Source organism: Pristis pectinata, chromosome 6 (genome assembly GCF_009764475.1).
Source record: "Pristis pectinata isolate sPriPec2 chromosome 6, sPriPec2.1.pri, whole genome shotgun sequence".
In the NCBI taxonomy this organism is placed as follows: domain Eukaryota; kingdom Metazoa; phylum Chordata; class Chondrichthyes; order Rhinopristiformes; family Pristidae; genus Pristis; species Pristis pectinata.
The window spans coordinates 30599509-30616142 of record NC_067410.1 but is presented as its reverse complement, the minus strand read 5'-3'; the positions used below and the strand labels follow the sequence as shown (position 1 = coordinate 30616142).

At 41.4% G+C, this 16634-nt stretch overlaps 1 protein-coding gene across 1 annotated transcript in view; it reads left to right on the top strand.

The window, feature by feature from the left end:
• The window catches only part of magi1b (membrane associated guanylate kinase, WW and PDZ domain containing 1b), a 344503-nt gene that overhangs the window by 288052 nt on the left and 39817 nt on the right, over window positions 1-16634 (top strand). The window contains exons 16-21 of the mRNA XM_052017630.1: window positions 5425-5516; window positions 7744-7936; window positions 10129-10419; window positions 12161-12361; window positions 13634-13724; window positions 14643-14694. Coding sequence (XP_051873590.1) covers window positions 5425-5516; window positions 7744-7936; window positions 10129-10419; window positions 12161-12361; window positions 13634-13724; window positions 14643-14694 — 920 coding nt within the window. The remainder of the gene's footprint in view (window positions 1-5424; window positions 5517-7743; window positions 7937-10128; window positions 10420-12160; window positions 12362-13633; window positions 13725-14642; window positions 14695-16634) is intronic.

Here is a 16634-nt window from a genome sequence, read left to right as displayed (position 1 = left end):
ATAAAGGACGTAATGACGTTGTTGAAGAAGTAAGAAGAAGAAGGAGAGAGAGAAGGGAGAGAGACACCAGCCTGCTTGTTTTCTCTATCGATGGATGAGAAACAATAACTGTGTTTGCCACTGAAATCCATGTATGGAAGTTGGAAGTAATCCGGTGGAGTTCACTTTGTTGCTGACCTGTAGAAGGAAACAGGTATTTGTGAAACTTGTAAATGGTCCAACTTCCATACATGGATTTCAGTGGCAAACACAGTTATTGTTTCTCATCCATCGATAGAGAAAACAAGCAGGCTGGTGTCTCTCTCCCTTCTCTCTCTCTCTCCTTCTTCTTCTTACTTCTTCAACAACGTCATTACGTCCTTTATCTTCTATTGACGTAAGCACGCCCCACACACACATACACACACACTCTCTATCTTAAAGGGACTTTCACTGAGTCCGTAACACTGCACAACATTTTAAAAAAGTTAAATCACACAACAGAGAATTACTGTGTGGAAGCAGAGTATCCAACACAGTTGGTCCATGCCAGTGGTTTCCTGCTGCTGCCCCACTCGAACCCCTTTTAACACCATCTCATCTAATCCTTTTAAAGAAAACACAGCATTCTTTATGAAATACAATATTTATTCAATTTTGGTCCAGTATCATATTTTTCAGTTGAGTCTCCATTATTGCACGAATGGTTAATTTTCTGACCTCTCCGTGGGCAGCCTTCATTTGCAGTGGTTTTATACTGATCTTGCTCAGTTTGTGTTAGATGCAGCCAAACCACCAGTGGGATGTTGTCAGCCTTCCATCAATGTCCCCGAAGCTGCAGCAGCTTCAGGACAATTTTTCCTTTGATGTGATATTCTGCCATGCAGTGTACTAGTCTTCTGATAGACCCATGTTATCCATAGGCATTTATTGAAATTACAGTGTTGTTGGCATGTTTATTTTACAAGCAGCCTTCTGCCTAGGTCACAAAATGCATAAACTGCTATATTGGACAAATGTTGAATTGGGAAAAAAGGTTTAGCATGCTGAGGTGTTAGATTTTTCTGCAAAACTAACAGGAAAATCCTGAAGTAAACTTTAATGGAAATAGAAATACAGGCTGCCCTTGGGTTAAGAATACCTGATTTATGGACACCACCTGCATATGAACAAGTTCCCATAATATTACTAAATTAAAAAGTCCAACATACATACACATATACATCCGTTCCTACGAATGGTAGAAATAGTTCTCTCCCTCTCCCCCCACTCTCTCCCCCCACTCTCTCCCCCCACTCTCTCCCCCCACTCTCTCCCCCCACTCTCTCCCCCCACTCTCTCCCCCCACTCTCTCCCCCCACTCTCTCCCCCCACTCTCTCCCCCCACTCTCTCCCCCCACTCTCTCCCCCCACTCCCCCCTCCCCCCCTCTCTCCCCCCTCTCTCTCCCCCCCTCTCTCTCCCCCCCTCTCTCTCCCCCCTCTCTCCCCCCCCTCTCTCCCCCCCCTCTCTCCCCCCCTCTCTCCCCCCCCTCTCTCCCCCCCCCTCTCTCCCCCCCCTCTCTCCCCCCCCTCTCTCCCCCCCCTCTCTCCCCCCCCTCTCTCCCCCCCCTCTCTCCCCCCCCTCTCTCCCCCCCCTCTCTCCCCCCCCTCTCTCCCCCCCTCTCTCCCCCCCCTCTCTCCCCCCCCTCTCTCCCCCCCCCTCTCTCCCCCCCCTCTCTCCCCCCCTCTCTCTCCCCCCCTCTCTCTCCCCCCACTCTCTCCCCCCCCTCTCTCCCCCCCTCTCTCTCCCCCCCCCTCTCTCCCCCCCCTCTCTCTCCCCCCCCTCTCTCTCCCCCCCCTCTCTCTCCCCCCCCTCTCTCTCCCCCCCCTCTCTCTCCCCCCCCTCTCTCTCCCCCCCTCTCTCTCCCCCCCTCTCTCTCCCCCCCTCTCTCTCCCCCCCCTCTCTCTCCCCCCCCTCTCTCTCCCCCCCCTCTCTCTCCCCCCCCTCTCTCTCCCCCCCCTCTCTCTCCCCCCCCTCTCTCTCCCCCCCCCTCTCTCTCCCCCCCCACCCACTCTCTCCCCCAATAAATTGTTCTGTCTTATCAGTCTCATGTCCTTATGATATCATTAATTACAATAATGTGGAGGTGTAGTTACCATGTAGAGGGATTTTTTTTTGTGTATTTTCTGACTTATGGACAAAATTGATTTACAGACATTTGTAAAAACAGAACCTGTCTGTTACTCAGGGAGGACATGTATACTGGAAATGGATGTCCAATCAGTATTTACAATAACAGTAATTTGGTTGTTAACTTGATTTTTATCTGCTGGTGCATAGGACGACCTTTGTGTACCTGGTTGCAGTTGTTTGAGGTACAGGTGGAGCAAATAAGAATCTGTTGAAAGCTGCTAAGCGAACAGACATATGTTTGAGTTCCCAGCAGAGCCATTTGCTGCAGACATGGTGAAGCCTGTGGTGTGCTGGCAGTGCATAAATGGTAGCAGCATCCTACACGGTGGCTCTACACTTGTGTCCAAGAAAATGATTTGTCAGTGGTTCTACCTTTTAAATTAACTGAATTTTAATCATCTTCAAACTGTTAATTGGGAATCAGGAACAATAAATCAATGACATATAGCTATTATCAAATTGATCATTGAGGTAGTGTGATAGTGAATGCATTAAATTGTTGTATTACCAGTTCCAGTTATCATAATAATGCTCAAAAACAATTCAGAGGGTTTCTTTCGGCAGACATGATTTGCAACTTTACAACATCGATCAACTAATTCCTGCAAGAAAGGTGCAAGTCAATCACAGATGTGAATAAACTGTTTAATAGGCAATGATTTTACACGGAAATAATCAGGTGCTGCCAAAGCAAATCAGTGGGGAGATGTAGACAGATAAATAAACCAAAAGCTCACAAGGAATTGCAAAAGTCAGATATCCAGGGATTATGTTTCATGATTGACCAAACTGTGGAAATACATCAGTTGTACTTGGAATTTCAAGCAGGAGAGTACTCCTGTCCTTTGCATTTGAAAGTATTTTTGATGCTGTTCCTGCAAAAGTCAATTTTATCTGGAGTAGATCACAGTAGCAATGACTACTGTGTGAAATCACACTCATTGTGAAATTGAACTAGCCACTTCTGTGCACAATCCACTCTAGCCCATCGAATATTTCTCCTGTGTCAGGCACATGCATGATGATGTCACCATTTGTGCTGTGCCCATTTCTGGCCTTCCTGAGATAAATTGGACTCTCAGCTGCAGTCTACAGCCAGATTGGAACAGTCTCAGTACAAGTAGGAGCCTGTTGTACTTGTTGCTTTACTCATTATTTAAAGTGACTGATTTCAGGAAATGTGACCATGCAGCTTTGGCACTTTGGATGCTCATTCACCTCTAAAAGTCCACAGAGTGTGAGTAAACTAACAGGAAGTTTGTTGTCTGCGGTATTTAATTGCTGAGATGCTCTTGAAATTGGTGCTAGGTGGCACCACTGGCATTGCTGGAAGTATCGTTCTGGTGATGTCTGGCCACTCACTGTTGATTGGGCACCTTTGGTCAGGAAGTAGACACACATCCATCAGTAAAGAGCCTACTTCCAGAAATTGTTCAAAGGCACCAGATCCTACCTGGACTTTTCTGATGAACAATATATTCTCAGGATCATTCCAGGCTTTTTGCAATAGATCTCCCATTTATAGCCTTTACCACTAAATGTAGTGACAGTTCAGCACACCAAATAGAGTGAAACCCAATTTCTAGGCCATTTTTTATTTTAGATCCCATTTTTTGTTAATATTCTCCTGTTACATTGAGTATCTTGTAGATTTTTATTTTCATTGTCTTTCATTCTTATGTGTAATTCTTATGTTTTTGTTTTATCTGCTTCATCCCAGCATTTGCCTTGTAACTTGTAGGAAGACACATAACTGTAGACCGATGTTGTAATTTCTGCACCTTTCATACTTTCATGTTGTCTCTCTTCACTTCATCTCTCAAGAAGGGATGAGGTTATGGGAGAAAAGGAACTCAATGTGGGGGGAATACTGAGAAGAAAAGAATGCATATCAGGGTAACCATGGCTGGTGTTTGGTTCTGCAGTTACTGGAAAATTTCCAACACTTGTCAATGTGAGGATTATTTGGCTTTTTAACTGGAGTTGGAATCACAGTCAAGCAAGATCCTCTCTAACATCCAGGTTGGCAAAGCTTCCAACAGAAACCATTGGATAATTGGTTCAGGACACTGGGTTGAATGTTTATTTTGCCGCCTTTTGTCTTTAAGACAGAGGATGAGTGGAGCACTCTCACCTTGATCTCAGCTCACCTCACAAGTTGGAGATCAAACCTGGGACAGTTGGATCTGTGAGACTCGGCTGTATAAACTCCACTGGTTTGGCCCTTATGTTTGTAACTGAAGCTTCTTAACGTGGAGTCCAACATGCTGTTTCATTATTGTCCTGCAAGCTAGACACGTGTTCACAGCTGTGCACATGGTTCTTAAAGGGAAGACGTACATGGTATTCCTAAAATGAAACCCATAACTTAACAGTAACATAGCAACAACACAAGTCGCACAATGTGATAATCAGCTCATGCAAGCAAAGGAACCCCTGACAGGAAATTTTTCATAAATTCATATATCCTCACATATCAGTTTTCTTATAATTTAATAACTTGTGTCTTTTTTAACTTTCACAGTCGTTGATAGGTTAATTCTGATGAGTAATGTAAGATAAAATTAAATTTCTTGCATATAAAGTGCTATTTAATGTTAATTATTGTTATTTACTGAAGTAAAGGTTTTATAGTATGGCTGTGTAGCTGTAGAGCTACCGTTAATATTAACAGTGTATGGTTGAACTTAATACTTCAGATTTTTAACCAACTAGGTCAACATCTATAAATGTCGCTGTTTGCACAGTGGAAATATGCAATGGGTGTGCTTTCATCACTTTACTCATATAAAATGAACCACCAGGTATGTTTGGCTAGTGCTTAACAAGCTTCTATTGAAGAAATTTTTAATCTTGGCCTCTGCTGTTGGTGTCATTATAATGGTCAATGGCACCTGCCCATCATTAGGAATGAAGGTGAAGTGTAGCCAAAGTGTGTGGATTTATTGCCAGCAATATCTTTATTGAGTTTCTGCCTTCCAGCCATCTTGGAGACATTGCCATGATTTACAATTTCGCTTTTGTAATAAATTGTGACACCCGACCAGCAGTCTGTGATTCAATCCTAAAATCAATTGGGGATGGTGACACCAATTCAAACAATGGAAGCCTTTAATTTAATATTGTCATTTGCTGAGCAATTTTAAAGCTCCTAAACTGTCAGGCAGCAAACAAGATGCTGTCTGTGTCCGGTTGTTAATGGAAACCAGTTGACCTCCATTATGCTTTCACACATTTATGATGTGAAATCTGGATGTTTTTTTTCCCACAGTTCCCGATTACCAGGAGCAAGATATTTTCCTCTGGAGAAAAGAAACTGGATTTGGATTTAGGATACTTGGTGGAAATGAACCAGGAGAGCCAGTGAGTAATTGAAAATGGTTTGATATTGCCCAATATTATGTTTGTGTTCAGTGGAAAAGAGCAAAACCTTTTCTGCATCAAGCTCATTGTGTAATACTTTACCATTCTAAAGTGGCACAGCTAGTAGCTTAATGCACTTAATAACTGCACACTCGGGCTTCAGACATGTTTGGCAGTCCAGTATTTTACATTATGTGGGCAGGACTCCTGAAAGTAATTGGTATTAATTTATTATGGCCACCTCACTTTATAGAAGAAGTGATTGTCACAAACATAACACATTCTTTCCTCCATGTTAGCCAATCGTAATAATAAAACAATTTTTCACATTTCTTACTGTGGATCAACACTGCTCTGAATGCTAAATTAAGCACTGTGCCAACTCTAATGTTTTAAAGACACTGCTCCAGAGGCATCAGGAGTTTTACCCCTGCCTTGGCCAAAGTTGTGCTTTGCATTGAAATCATACCCTTCCTTGTTTAGAAATACATATGTGATCCGAATTTCATAGAAAATCTTGAATGGTTCAACTTCCTTTAAACTACAACAGATTCAAATAGCATCATTTACTCCTTTAATTGTAGTAGGTCTAATTAAATAACATCCAGATTACTTTTGTTATAAAGTCTGACAGAAATTGAAAATCAAAATGGACTGAAACCAAACCATGGGTAAAGTTTCTTCCAGAGACTGTATCAAACCTTTGTTAGACCACAGCTACAGCACTGTAAGCAGTTCTGGCCCACTACACTACACAGAAGGTGCAGAAGAGATTTATTAGATGTTGCTGGTGATTTATGGTTCTGAGGAGAGATTGGTTCAATGGGTCTTGTTCTCATTGGGACAAAGTAGAATGAAGGGAGATTTAACTGAGGTGTTTAACATTGTGGGAGCCGTGGACAGGCAATAGGGCCTTCTCAAGTTGGTTAGTAACTAGGGAGGCGTGAAGTTAAATTAATTGGTAAAAGGATTAATGGAGAATTGAGGAAAAAAAATTTCAATTAACAAATGATAGCAGTGGAGTTGAATCTAAAATGTACTGAAAAACCCTAAACACTTGGAAAAAGTTCCCGAGTAACCACTTGCAAACCCATTACGTGCACGTATGGATCAGGAATTGGGAAGTGTGATTAGATTGAGGTCCACTTTTAGCTGGCTTGGACACAATGACTGAATGACCTCATTCTATACCATACATTTCTATGACTCTGTAAGACTTCAGTCAGAATTTAAAAACTTTATGCTTAACTTTCCTGTATTAAAATAATGAATATTTCACTGTATACATAAATTTAAATTGAAAATTGATATTTTTACAAGGATTATGTTTAATTGCTTTAAAAATACTTCTGAGAAGTTGAAACTAGGTGAGCAAAATATTTTTGGTATCAGTCAAATCAAGATTTTTGAATTCTAAATTCCAATTTTTTTCTTATGTTTTACACTATCCTAAAATCCAGTTTACAGATCAGCAGTCTTTCAGCAGCTGAATGAAGATTCCTGTTGTTGTCAGCTTCTTACTATCAAATTCTCAATCATGCATCTGTTATTTCACTAAAATCCCAATGTGAGCTTTGAGGGACTCATTTGCACGTTTCAGTGTTGTAAACATGCAGATTATGATTATGTGGTGTCTCCTCACTGTAGCTAACTGCAAAAATGGCCAGTGTTATGCATGATCATTTTGATGAATTATGGTTTGCAAACAATGCAGTTGGATTTCTGAGAACTTCTGAACATCTACATAATTTCCTATTTGCTCGGTGTGCCTTTGAATTTAGAAAAAAATGGTAGAATTATTCCAGATAATCTAGTTTTCCTGGGGGCTGCACCTTTTTTTTGTTTTTTTTCTCATCCTCTAAAAGCACTAAGCCAATGGCATTGTTCTATCTTGATTTGCGATAAAAACAAAGGCAGGATTTGCACCTGGTTTGGATTGACATACCCGAGTACCCCAATATTGCTTCTCAGTAGGGTACCATTTTGTGCATCAAATAATATCCTCATTTTAAATTTCCTACTACAGGAAATGGGCTGTTACCAGAAGTGCACTGGACTTTGCTTTACTTCTCCTAGCCCATTTAAGAGTGTCAAATGGAAAGTATTGTGATGCATTTTAGCCATTGAAAATTATGGGTGCAAAACATTACGACAGACCTTGAACTATTAGTTACTATTACAGTCACTGATATCATACCTTCAATCTCTTTGCTTTATTTTGATACAGATCTACATTGGTCACATTGTGCCACTGGGTGCCGCCGATGCGGATGGACGGCTGCGAACAGGTGATGAGCTGATTTGTGTGGATGGCACAGCAGTGGTTGGAAAGTCCCACCAGCTCGTGGTTCAGTTAATGCAACAAGCTGCTAAACAGGGCCATGTCAATCTTACTGTGAGGCGTAAAGTGGTTTACGCAGGTTAGTAGCTATCAGCATCTGATTGGAAACAAAATATATTGCTGCATCCTTGCAAGAAAGTCATTGCTTCCGGAATATAAAGGCATTGATGGGACCAATTGCCAGAACATTATTTTGCATTGAGGCATTGAATTAGATCTGTAAATCTACAAACATATTCCACATGCCCAATTTTAACTAAGCATCCTAGCTACCTTCATGCCTCTATATCATTATTTATACATTCTGTAAAATTTTAAATCTGCTAATTGGAACTACTGGTTCATTAAAAAGCTGAGAAGCTTTCTCCCTGTTTGTTGTTTTACCACAATCTCTACACTAGGGTAACCTTTTCCACCGTAACTAGATGGTACAAGTACTTGTATCTTGCATAATTAGTTACACATCATGTAAGAGTCTATAAGTTGTTGTCAGTATGTCAAACCATGTGTAGCACCTCAGCCATACCTGATGATGTCTTCTGCAAACTTTCTGCAGGTTCATTTCGCTTGCAATCATGGCCTTAAGCTGAGAATCTGACCCTTCTACCCTCAACATCATCAAGGTTGCTACTTCCTTTGAACCCCTGACTCGGCCCACCTGCTGCTGAGTTCCTTCCGTGCATTTTCATACCTCTACACCTGGCTATTCTCATGCTGATGTCCTATCTTTCACTCTTCATGCCAACACCTTGTCCAAGGTGTAGAGCTCATATACCAAAACCCTTTATTCTCCCATCCCAATGTCACTGGTTCCTGCTCCATTTTCTTCAGCTGTACAGTCAACTGTTGAGTATCTAAGTTGTGGATTCACTTCCTTGCTGCACCAGAAAGTGCTGGTGAATGCCAACAGTTCCACGACGAACTGCCAATATTTTTCCATGTGTCTCTGAGTTTGGGATTCTTTCACAAACATGGAAATCCTGAACTTGCTGACTGCTCTTTGGACTGCTCTGACGTTGGAGTGCTCGTGGAATGCAGCAGCACAGCAGTGAGGTTGTAATCTCCCTGTACTTGCACAGGGGCAATCTGCCAGTTGGGCCCTACGCTGTTTTAGACTGGTGCAGGAACAGCAATTCCATTCACTTCAGTGAAGAGGGACAAGACCAACTAGTAGGTAATTTCCATGGTTCATGATGATTTTATTTAAATGCTTTTAAATCTGTGTGAGTAATTTTGATTTAACTTTTCAATTTTACTGTATTTAATTTTCAGCTATTTAATTATTTTAATAGTTTTTGGGTATTTCTGTCAGAGATACTCCTAGTCTTTGATAGGTTTGACAGTGGACTAAGCCTGGGGATATGGCTTAGCTAGCTGTCCAAGTGTTTCTCAGATATTCCATGGGCAGTGAGGTGATAGCAGTAGATCCTTAAAGGGTAAGTATGACCTTGCATAAAGGTCAGAAGAAATGGCCCTCCACTCGGGACAGATTCTGGCCCCTTATCACCTTTTGTGAATTGATGTCAATTCCTCAGCACCCTTTTGGGAACTGTTTGGTTGTTTCACTATATTAAAGATGCTGTACAAATAGAATTTGTTCTTGATTGTATTGAGGAGTGGGAATTAGATCTTCCTATTTCAAAGCATTGGAGCTAATTGTGATGAGCCTCTTTGATCCATGGCTAAGGCAGGCTTGATGTGCACAATCCTTGCCTCTGTGGCTCAGCAACTTGATGTATGAACTCAATAAGCTTTTGGGGAAACATGCAAGTTAAACATCTCTGATTGTTGGCAGCATAGGAGTTAAATGAACCTTTGTGTTCTACCTCCTGCCACACGCACGAAGCCCCACTCCCAAGTTGCTCTCCTAATGAAATGATGCTATTCTACTACAAACTTGGAAACTTCAATTTTAGAACAAATTCTGGTTCCGTAGGCAGCACAAACCTCCCAAGTTGCCTTAGTTCACTAGATCATGAATGCCAGCAAATTGATTGACTGTTTAAAGCATCACACCCATAAATAATTTAAGTTCTCACCAAACTTTTACAGATAGGCTTTTCCATATGGCAATACAGGTTGTTCTTCACCTCACTTCCCTGGCACAGGTTCCTGTGCCAATCCTCACAACTCCCTCAGCTGTTGTTAACTAAAAATGGAAGAGTCAACTATGTTTTAATATATTTAAGTCTTTCTGCTTTGCTGATCTAAAACTGCATCCAAGGTGAGATTTCGGCTTTTAAGAATGCAGTCGTTTCACTCTTAACGCAGCAGCTGTTCCAAAGCCTGAGACAGAAGTGTCTGCCTCGCCGGTCTCATCACATCACAGCAGCAACCAGGCAGTGTCCTTGACTGAAGAGAAGCGCACGCCACAAGGCAGTCAGAACTCGTTGAACACAGTGAGCTCGGGGAGTGGCAGTGCCAGTGGCGGAGGGACTGGTGGCATTGGCGGTGGACCAGGTGTACAGCCGTATGATGTGGAGATACGCCGTGGAGAAAGTGAAGGGTTTGGCTTTGTGATTGTCTCCTCTGTCAGTCGACCAGAGGCCGGCACTACTTTTGGTAAGCTCATTTTTAACTGCACTCTCACATAAAGTACTACACCAAAATGATAACTTTTAAAAGATCTAAACATTGATACAATAATTAGATTCTCCAAAAAGCAGAATGATCAGAGATGTATTTCTCTGAAGCAATATTCACCTGCTGAGTCCTATCCTATGTGATCAGTAATGTATTTGTTCAAAGGAGTTATTAATGTATTGCCCAGCAGAGGTTATTTAATATTTTTAATAGTTAAAATTTTGTATTATAATTATCAAAGTATTAAATGTTATTTTAACTTTTCTGAGAAATAACAGCTTAATTGTATCTCAAGAGTAAGTCAGGATAACTTAATTCTATGTGGATTTATTATTATCATTGAATGTTCCTAAATCCCTGCATGAAACGTCTGCTTTCTGCTTTGCCTTGCTACTTGTGTGGTTCATCTGAACTGGGCAATTCTTTGGGTTACAATGAGTGTGCTTTCTTTGCTAATTGTTAAATGGAGCTGATTCAAACCTGGCTTTTATTTTTTTTACGTTTGAGGTTACGTCTCCAATCACACAGTTTACTTGCTGTCACACTCTGCAGCTCACGGTTTTTAATCAGCCACAGTTTTTCCTGAAAATCAAAGCTGTAGTGTAGAAACTAACTCCTTGGTTCACAATGGGTTTTGCTGGGTTTGAGGTTTGCTTGCCTTTCTAGAATGAGAAAGAACAGAACATTGGCAAAGTACTAAATTTAAGCACAGCGGCACACAATACAACTCCAAAAGTCTAATGTTGGCATGATTGGTACAGGAGGTAAACACCTGAAGCTGTGATAGCTGACCATGATCTAAGTGTTGATTCACGTTCATGTGTTAGTGTTAATATCCAAAGAGGATAAATTCATACCAAGGATTTTAATCTTTCACCTTCTGTGAGATTTCATATAATCTTATCCCCAAGTTGTCTGTGTTTTAATGTGTAGTGCAAGCTGGTGCATAGTTTTCCCTTGTGTTAATTAATTTGAATAAATGCACTGATATCTAAGTATACAATGTTACATTCACATTGCATCATTCATGGGGCCTTCAAATGAAGCCAAAGACTTTAAAGGATTCAAAGCCATTGTGCTTTATTATACAAGCAAGTTAGTTTATGATAATTAATGATCCTGGGACGTATAACATGTTATTCCATTTTTACTACCCACGCTACTCAAAAGTTTAAAACATTCCATGTTGACTTGAAAAAATTTTACACCTCCTTGATTTTGAAATCTGGAATGATAACTTTTCTGGGTTGTAAATGTTCATAGAGTGCCTGCCTCTTGCAGTCAGTGCTGCCACTTACTGTTGGAATTTGCTTGATAGACTCCTTTCCCATGTGTCCATTGATATGATTCAATTAAGTTGTATTATTAATAAAGGTAACAGATTATGTACTTAATCAATAGGACTTGCAAATTCCCTCTGCAAACACTTTAATACTTGCTAAAACATTTTTGACTATTGGCAGAAACTAATTTTTTTTCAAATTTTAGAGGGAGCTGCACATTACCTATTCACAGCTATGTTGCACATTACCTAATTACAGCTACGTTTTGTAGAACTGATTGCCAATGTTTTGATCATCAACCATGGGATGTAATGCATTCCATCATTAATTTTGCTTTGTGGCACAGTGAATTAACCCCTGACCTTCTGTCTCCCTGTCCTCCTCCTCCAAATGGTTCACCTTTACCATCTTCCCAATTAAAACTTGTACAAAACCAGGCAATGCATGTGTAGCCATGCCTCACAAAATAGGTCGGATAATCGAAGGAAGCCCCGCAGACCGCTGTGGCCAACTTAAAGTTGGAGACCGTATCTTAGCTGTTAACGGATGTTCGATTACCAACAAGTCCCATTCGGATATTGTCAATTTGATCAAGGAGGCTGGAAACACTGTTACCTTGCGCATCATTCCTGGTGATGGTGAGTTGAAAGTATTTGTATTTTTACGTTCTTGAGGCAAGTAAATATGCACATTGATTAAGAACTTAAGTTAAAGGAGTAATATGTACAGCCCCTCGAGCATGCTCCATTCAAAAATATGCATGCTGATCCTTTGTATCGAATCCATTTTCCCATCCACACCTCCGCATTTCTTGATTCTTTAAACGTCCAAAAATCTATTGATGTCGCCTTAAATATACTTAACAGCTAAAAGTCCGCAGGTATCTGAGGAGAATTCCAAACAGTTGCAATCCCCAAGTTAAAACATTTCTGCTTTCTCAGTCATAATTGGCCAATCCCAACCCCTGAGCCAAAAGCCTCCTAACAAGTTATGCTATTTTTACATAAATATTTCTTGTGTTTTAATTTGTAATTATTTTTACTTTTTGTGTTCAAGTTGTTGGTTTTTGTAAATGGAAGTGAGAAATTCCTTAGGTTTCTGGCCACATCAATTTAGTACTTGAGGTTGGTGAGTTAATGCAAATAATCACTCTTTATAATTTGGTTTTCTTAGCATCAGCACGGAGTTTTGTGTGACTGGGGCTTTGGACCTGGGGATCCATGCACCTGATTTACAACTCTTGCAATTTTCAGTCCACATTTTTCTACATGACCTTCTGTTGTCACACCTTGTAAAATTTATAGGATGCCCAAGGCTACTGCTTTTCAGTCAATTTAATTTTTATTACCACAGGTAATCCAGCATTTTTACGGATGTTTTCAAGGGGTGAGGGTTGCATTTTCTGATTCAGTGCATTTATAGTTCAGACCAATAGCTTATGGTGACTGAACAAGTCAAATGATGGCACTACTGTGTGACATTGAGCTTTCACTGTTTGTAACCTACATTCCTTTTTAGTAAAAACTGCAAAATCAATTACCATCTCTACATTAGTGTAGGATAAACAAAGGAATATGTGCAAGAACATCAGTGGCACATAATCACACAAAATGTATTTCGTTCTTGGTTAAATCAAAATTCATGTAGTTAAAGTGAATTGCTCTGAACTTACAATCACATGTCTACTTAAGAAATTATAAAGCATTTATATAAAAAGTAAAATTTAAGCACTGCAGATTTTTAAAAAATCCAGTGTAAGAGAAGGGTATGGTAGCACTCGAGAAATATTTCTCCTTGAAATTTTTAATGATCTTTTCCATAAAATAATTTTAAACTTACAATATGTGTGGATCTGTTGAAATAATATCCTACACCTGAGGATGTTTAAGTTTCATTTTCTTTTCTACTAGAATCCTCCAATCCATCTTTGCTAACAAATGCAGAAAAGATTGCAACAATTACAACCACTCACACCCCTCAGCAGCCACCGCAGGAAGGACGGTAAGAAACTGCCTTACGGTCAACATCGGCAATTAGATTTCTAAACCACTTCTGGCTTAGGAAGAAAATACCCTGGGCCACTTCAGAGAAGCATAATCAAACAGACTGTGGGCTACATAAGGATAAAATGGAACTGATAACCAAAAGCTTAAGCAGGACCTAGTTGATGTTGTGCAGGTGAAATTAGATGGTCTCAGTAATAATGGGGTTCATATCTAAACTCTGGGTCAAAACTGCCATCAAGATTGCAAATTCTCTATTTCAATTTCAGACCAATACTAGAAAGGGGTTGGAGCGTGGCTGAGGAATAATGTTTGTGATGGGAATCAAACAATGGTTTTGATCTGTTTTTAATATTTTGATTCTGCAATGAAGTTGTGTTTGGATGTACTCCATTAGTTGGTGAGCGAGGACAGAGCATAATCAGTCCAAAGCCACATCTAGATGGTCATCCCTCGCTCTGTGCTTATGTGCAGGCATGAAGTTTGAACATTCTTGTGCTGCTAAATGTATTCTTCATAAATGTTATAGTGAGTATGAAATGTGAAGCTCAATGGTTTGAGGAAGCTGGAAAAATTTTACTCATGAGCTGGAGGCGGACATACTGGCTGACTTGCAATGTCCAGGCTTGCTCATGAGAGAAGGGTAATTGGATGAGCTTCCACAGGGTCAGCAATGATTGGAGTCTAAGCCATAACATCACTCAATATGTTCAGTAAAGGGCAGAAAAAAGTTTTTAGAAGAAGGATAAAACAGGAAAAAAGTTCAATGTATTAACAGAAGCACTTGATTTTCCATTATTTTGTAAAGTTATAGTTCATCTTTTGATTTTAATAATAGTATTGAACTTCTGTGTAACTAAATGACTTAAAATAAGAATAAAAGCTTACATGTCCTTGCTTTTGATTTTGTTTGAAGGAATAATGCAAAACCAAAGCCAGATGTATCATATGATTATAAATCAGCTCAGGTAAGTGGTTTAATTGAAATAAATGCAGAACCATTAGATCAGGGCAATTTACAAGATTGGAGTACCATGTCAGTGCTATGACCCTAAACTTACTACTTGCTGATAGCAGTAAAAGATTTAGGTAAGGTATTTTACTAATTTGGAAAGCTCCAATGTAATTTTATTGTTGCCATTGATGCTCTTTCATCAGCAAATAAGCTAATTGGCTAATGTCACGTTTCACCCTACAACCAGCTACTAAAATGGGCTGTGTTAATTTGCTCTCTGATGTGCTTTCTCCTTTGCTGAAAGGAAATGCGTAACTTCTGCTTGACATCTAAATCTTTGCAGCTACCCAAAAAGTTTTGGTACAGGTCAGAGGTGAAATGCACTCAATACGAGATCAACATTTTACAGGCTGCAGCAGAAGGCATTGGCACGTCAATTTGTTATTGGACCAATGTTTAACTGCACTTCTTAGTGTTAAGACCATTGCAGCTGAGTTGTTTCTGGGCATTATTTCTTGGCCTGAGCAATTATTTTCTTCGTGAAAGAGGCTAACTAACAGCAATTAATTTAAGTGGCTTAGTTGGAGGTGTGGGTTACTTTATTGTTTTTTTTTATATACAAAATAAACTTTATTCATAATAAAAGAAACTATATAGATTAACAAACCTGTTCAAACCTTTACATTTGTGTACAGTTCAATTCTTAGTGTTACCTTTTTTTATATAAAAAACACAGCATCGATGCCACACGTGTGGCTCCCTGGGGTGATACCCCAATCCCATATTTACATCATTTGAGGGGCTTCCTCGCCTGACCCCACCCCTCCTCCTCCTGTGGCAGAAGAACCCTAAACAGTCGTCCTTCCCCACCGAGCCCTCGCGTTGGCTGCACCCAGCTTCAGTGTGTCCCTCAGCACGTACTCCTGCAGCCTGGAATGTGCCAGTCGGCAGCATTCCCCTACGGACATCTCGCAGTGCTGGGAGACCAACAATTTTCAGGCAGACCAAAGGGCGTCTTTCACCGAGTTGATGACCTTCCAGCAGCAGTCGATGTCCGTCTCTGTGTGTGTCCCCGGGAACAGCCCGTAGATCAGAGAATCCTCTGTTACGCTGCTGCTGGGGATGAAACGTGACAAGGACCCCTGCATCTTTCACCACACCCTCCTCGCAAACCCACAGCCCGCAAAGAGGTGGGCGACCGTCTCGTCCCCGGCGCAGTCCTCCCGGGGGCAGCGCGCGCTGGGGGTGATGCCCCAACCGTGCAGGACGGATCTTACTGGGAGGGCTCCTCTCACCGCCAGCCAAGCGAGGTCTTGGTGCTTGTTGGTGAGTTCTGGCGATGAGACATTCTGCCAGATGGTCTGGACAGTCTGCTCAGGGAACCACCCCATGGTGTCCATCGAGTCCTCCTCCTGCAGTGCCTGCAGGATGTTCCGTGCTGACCACTTCCTGATGGACTTATGGTCCAAGGGATTGGTCCGGAAGAACTTTTCCAGGAAGGACAGGTAGTGCGGCAACGTCCAGCTGACTGGGACGCCGTGTGGCCACGGGGCCAGGCCCATCCTTCGCAACAGCCGAGATAGGTAGAACCTCGGTACATAGTGACACTTGGTGCCCACGTACTTGGGTTCCACGCGGAGCCCTATGCAGCCACAGACGAAGGTGGTCATCAGGATGAGGGCGACACTGGGGACTCCTTTACCCCCGTTGTCCAGGGACTTGTGCATGGTGACCCGTCGGACCCGCTCCATCTTGGATCCCCAGACGAACCGGAAAATGGCACGGGTGATTTCCAAGCTGGAGGAGCGGGGAACAGGCCACACCTGCGCCAAGTACAGCAGCCCTGAGAGCACCTCACACCTGATGACCAGGTTCTTCCCAGTTATCGATAGGGAGCGCCGTTCCCACAGTCCCAGTTTCTGCTTCACCTTCCCAATGTGCTCCCACCAATTT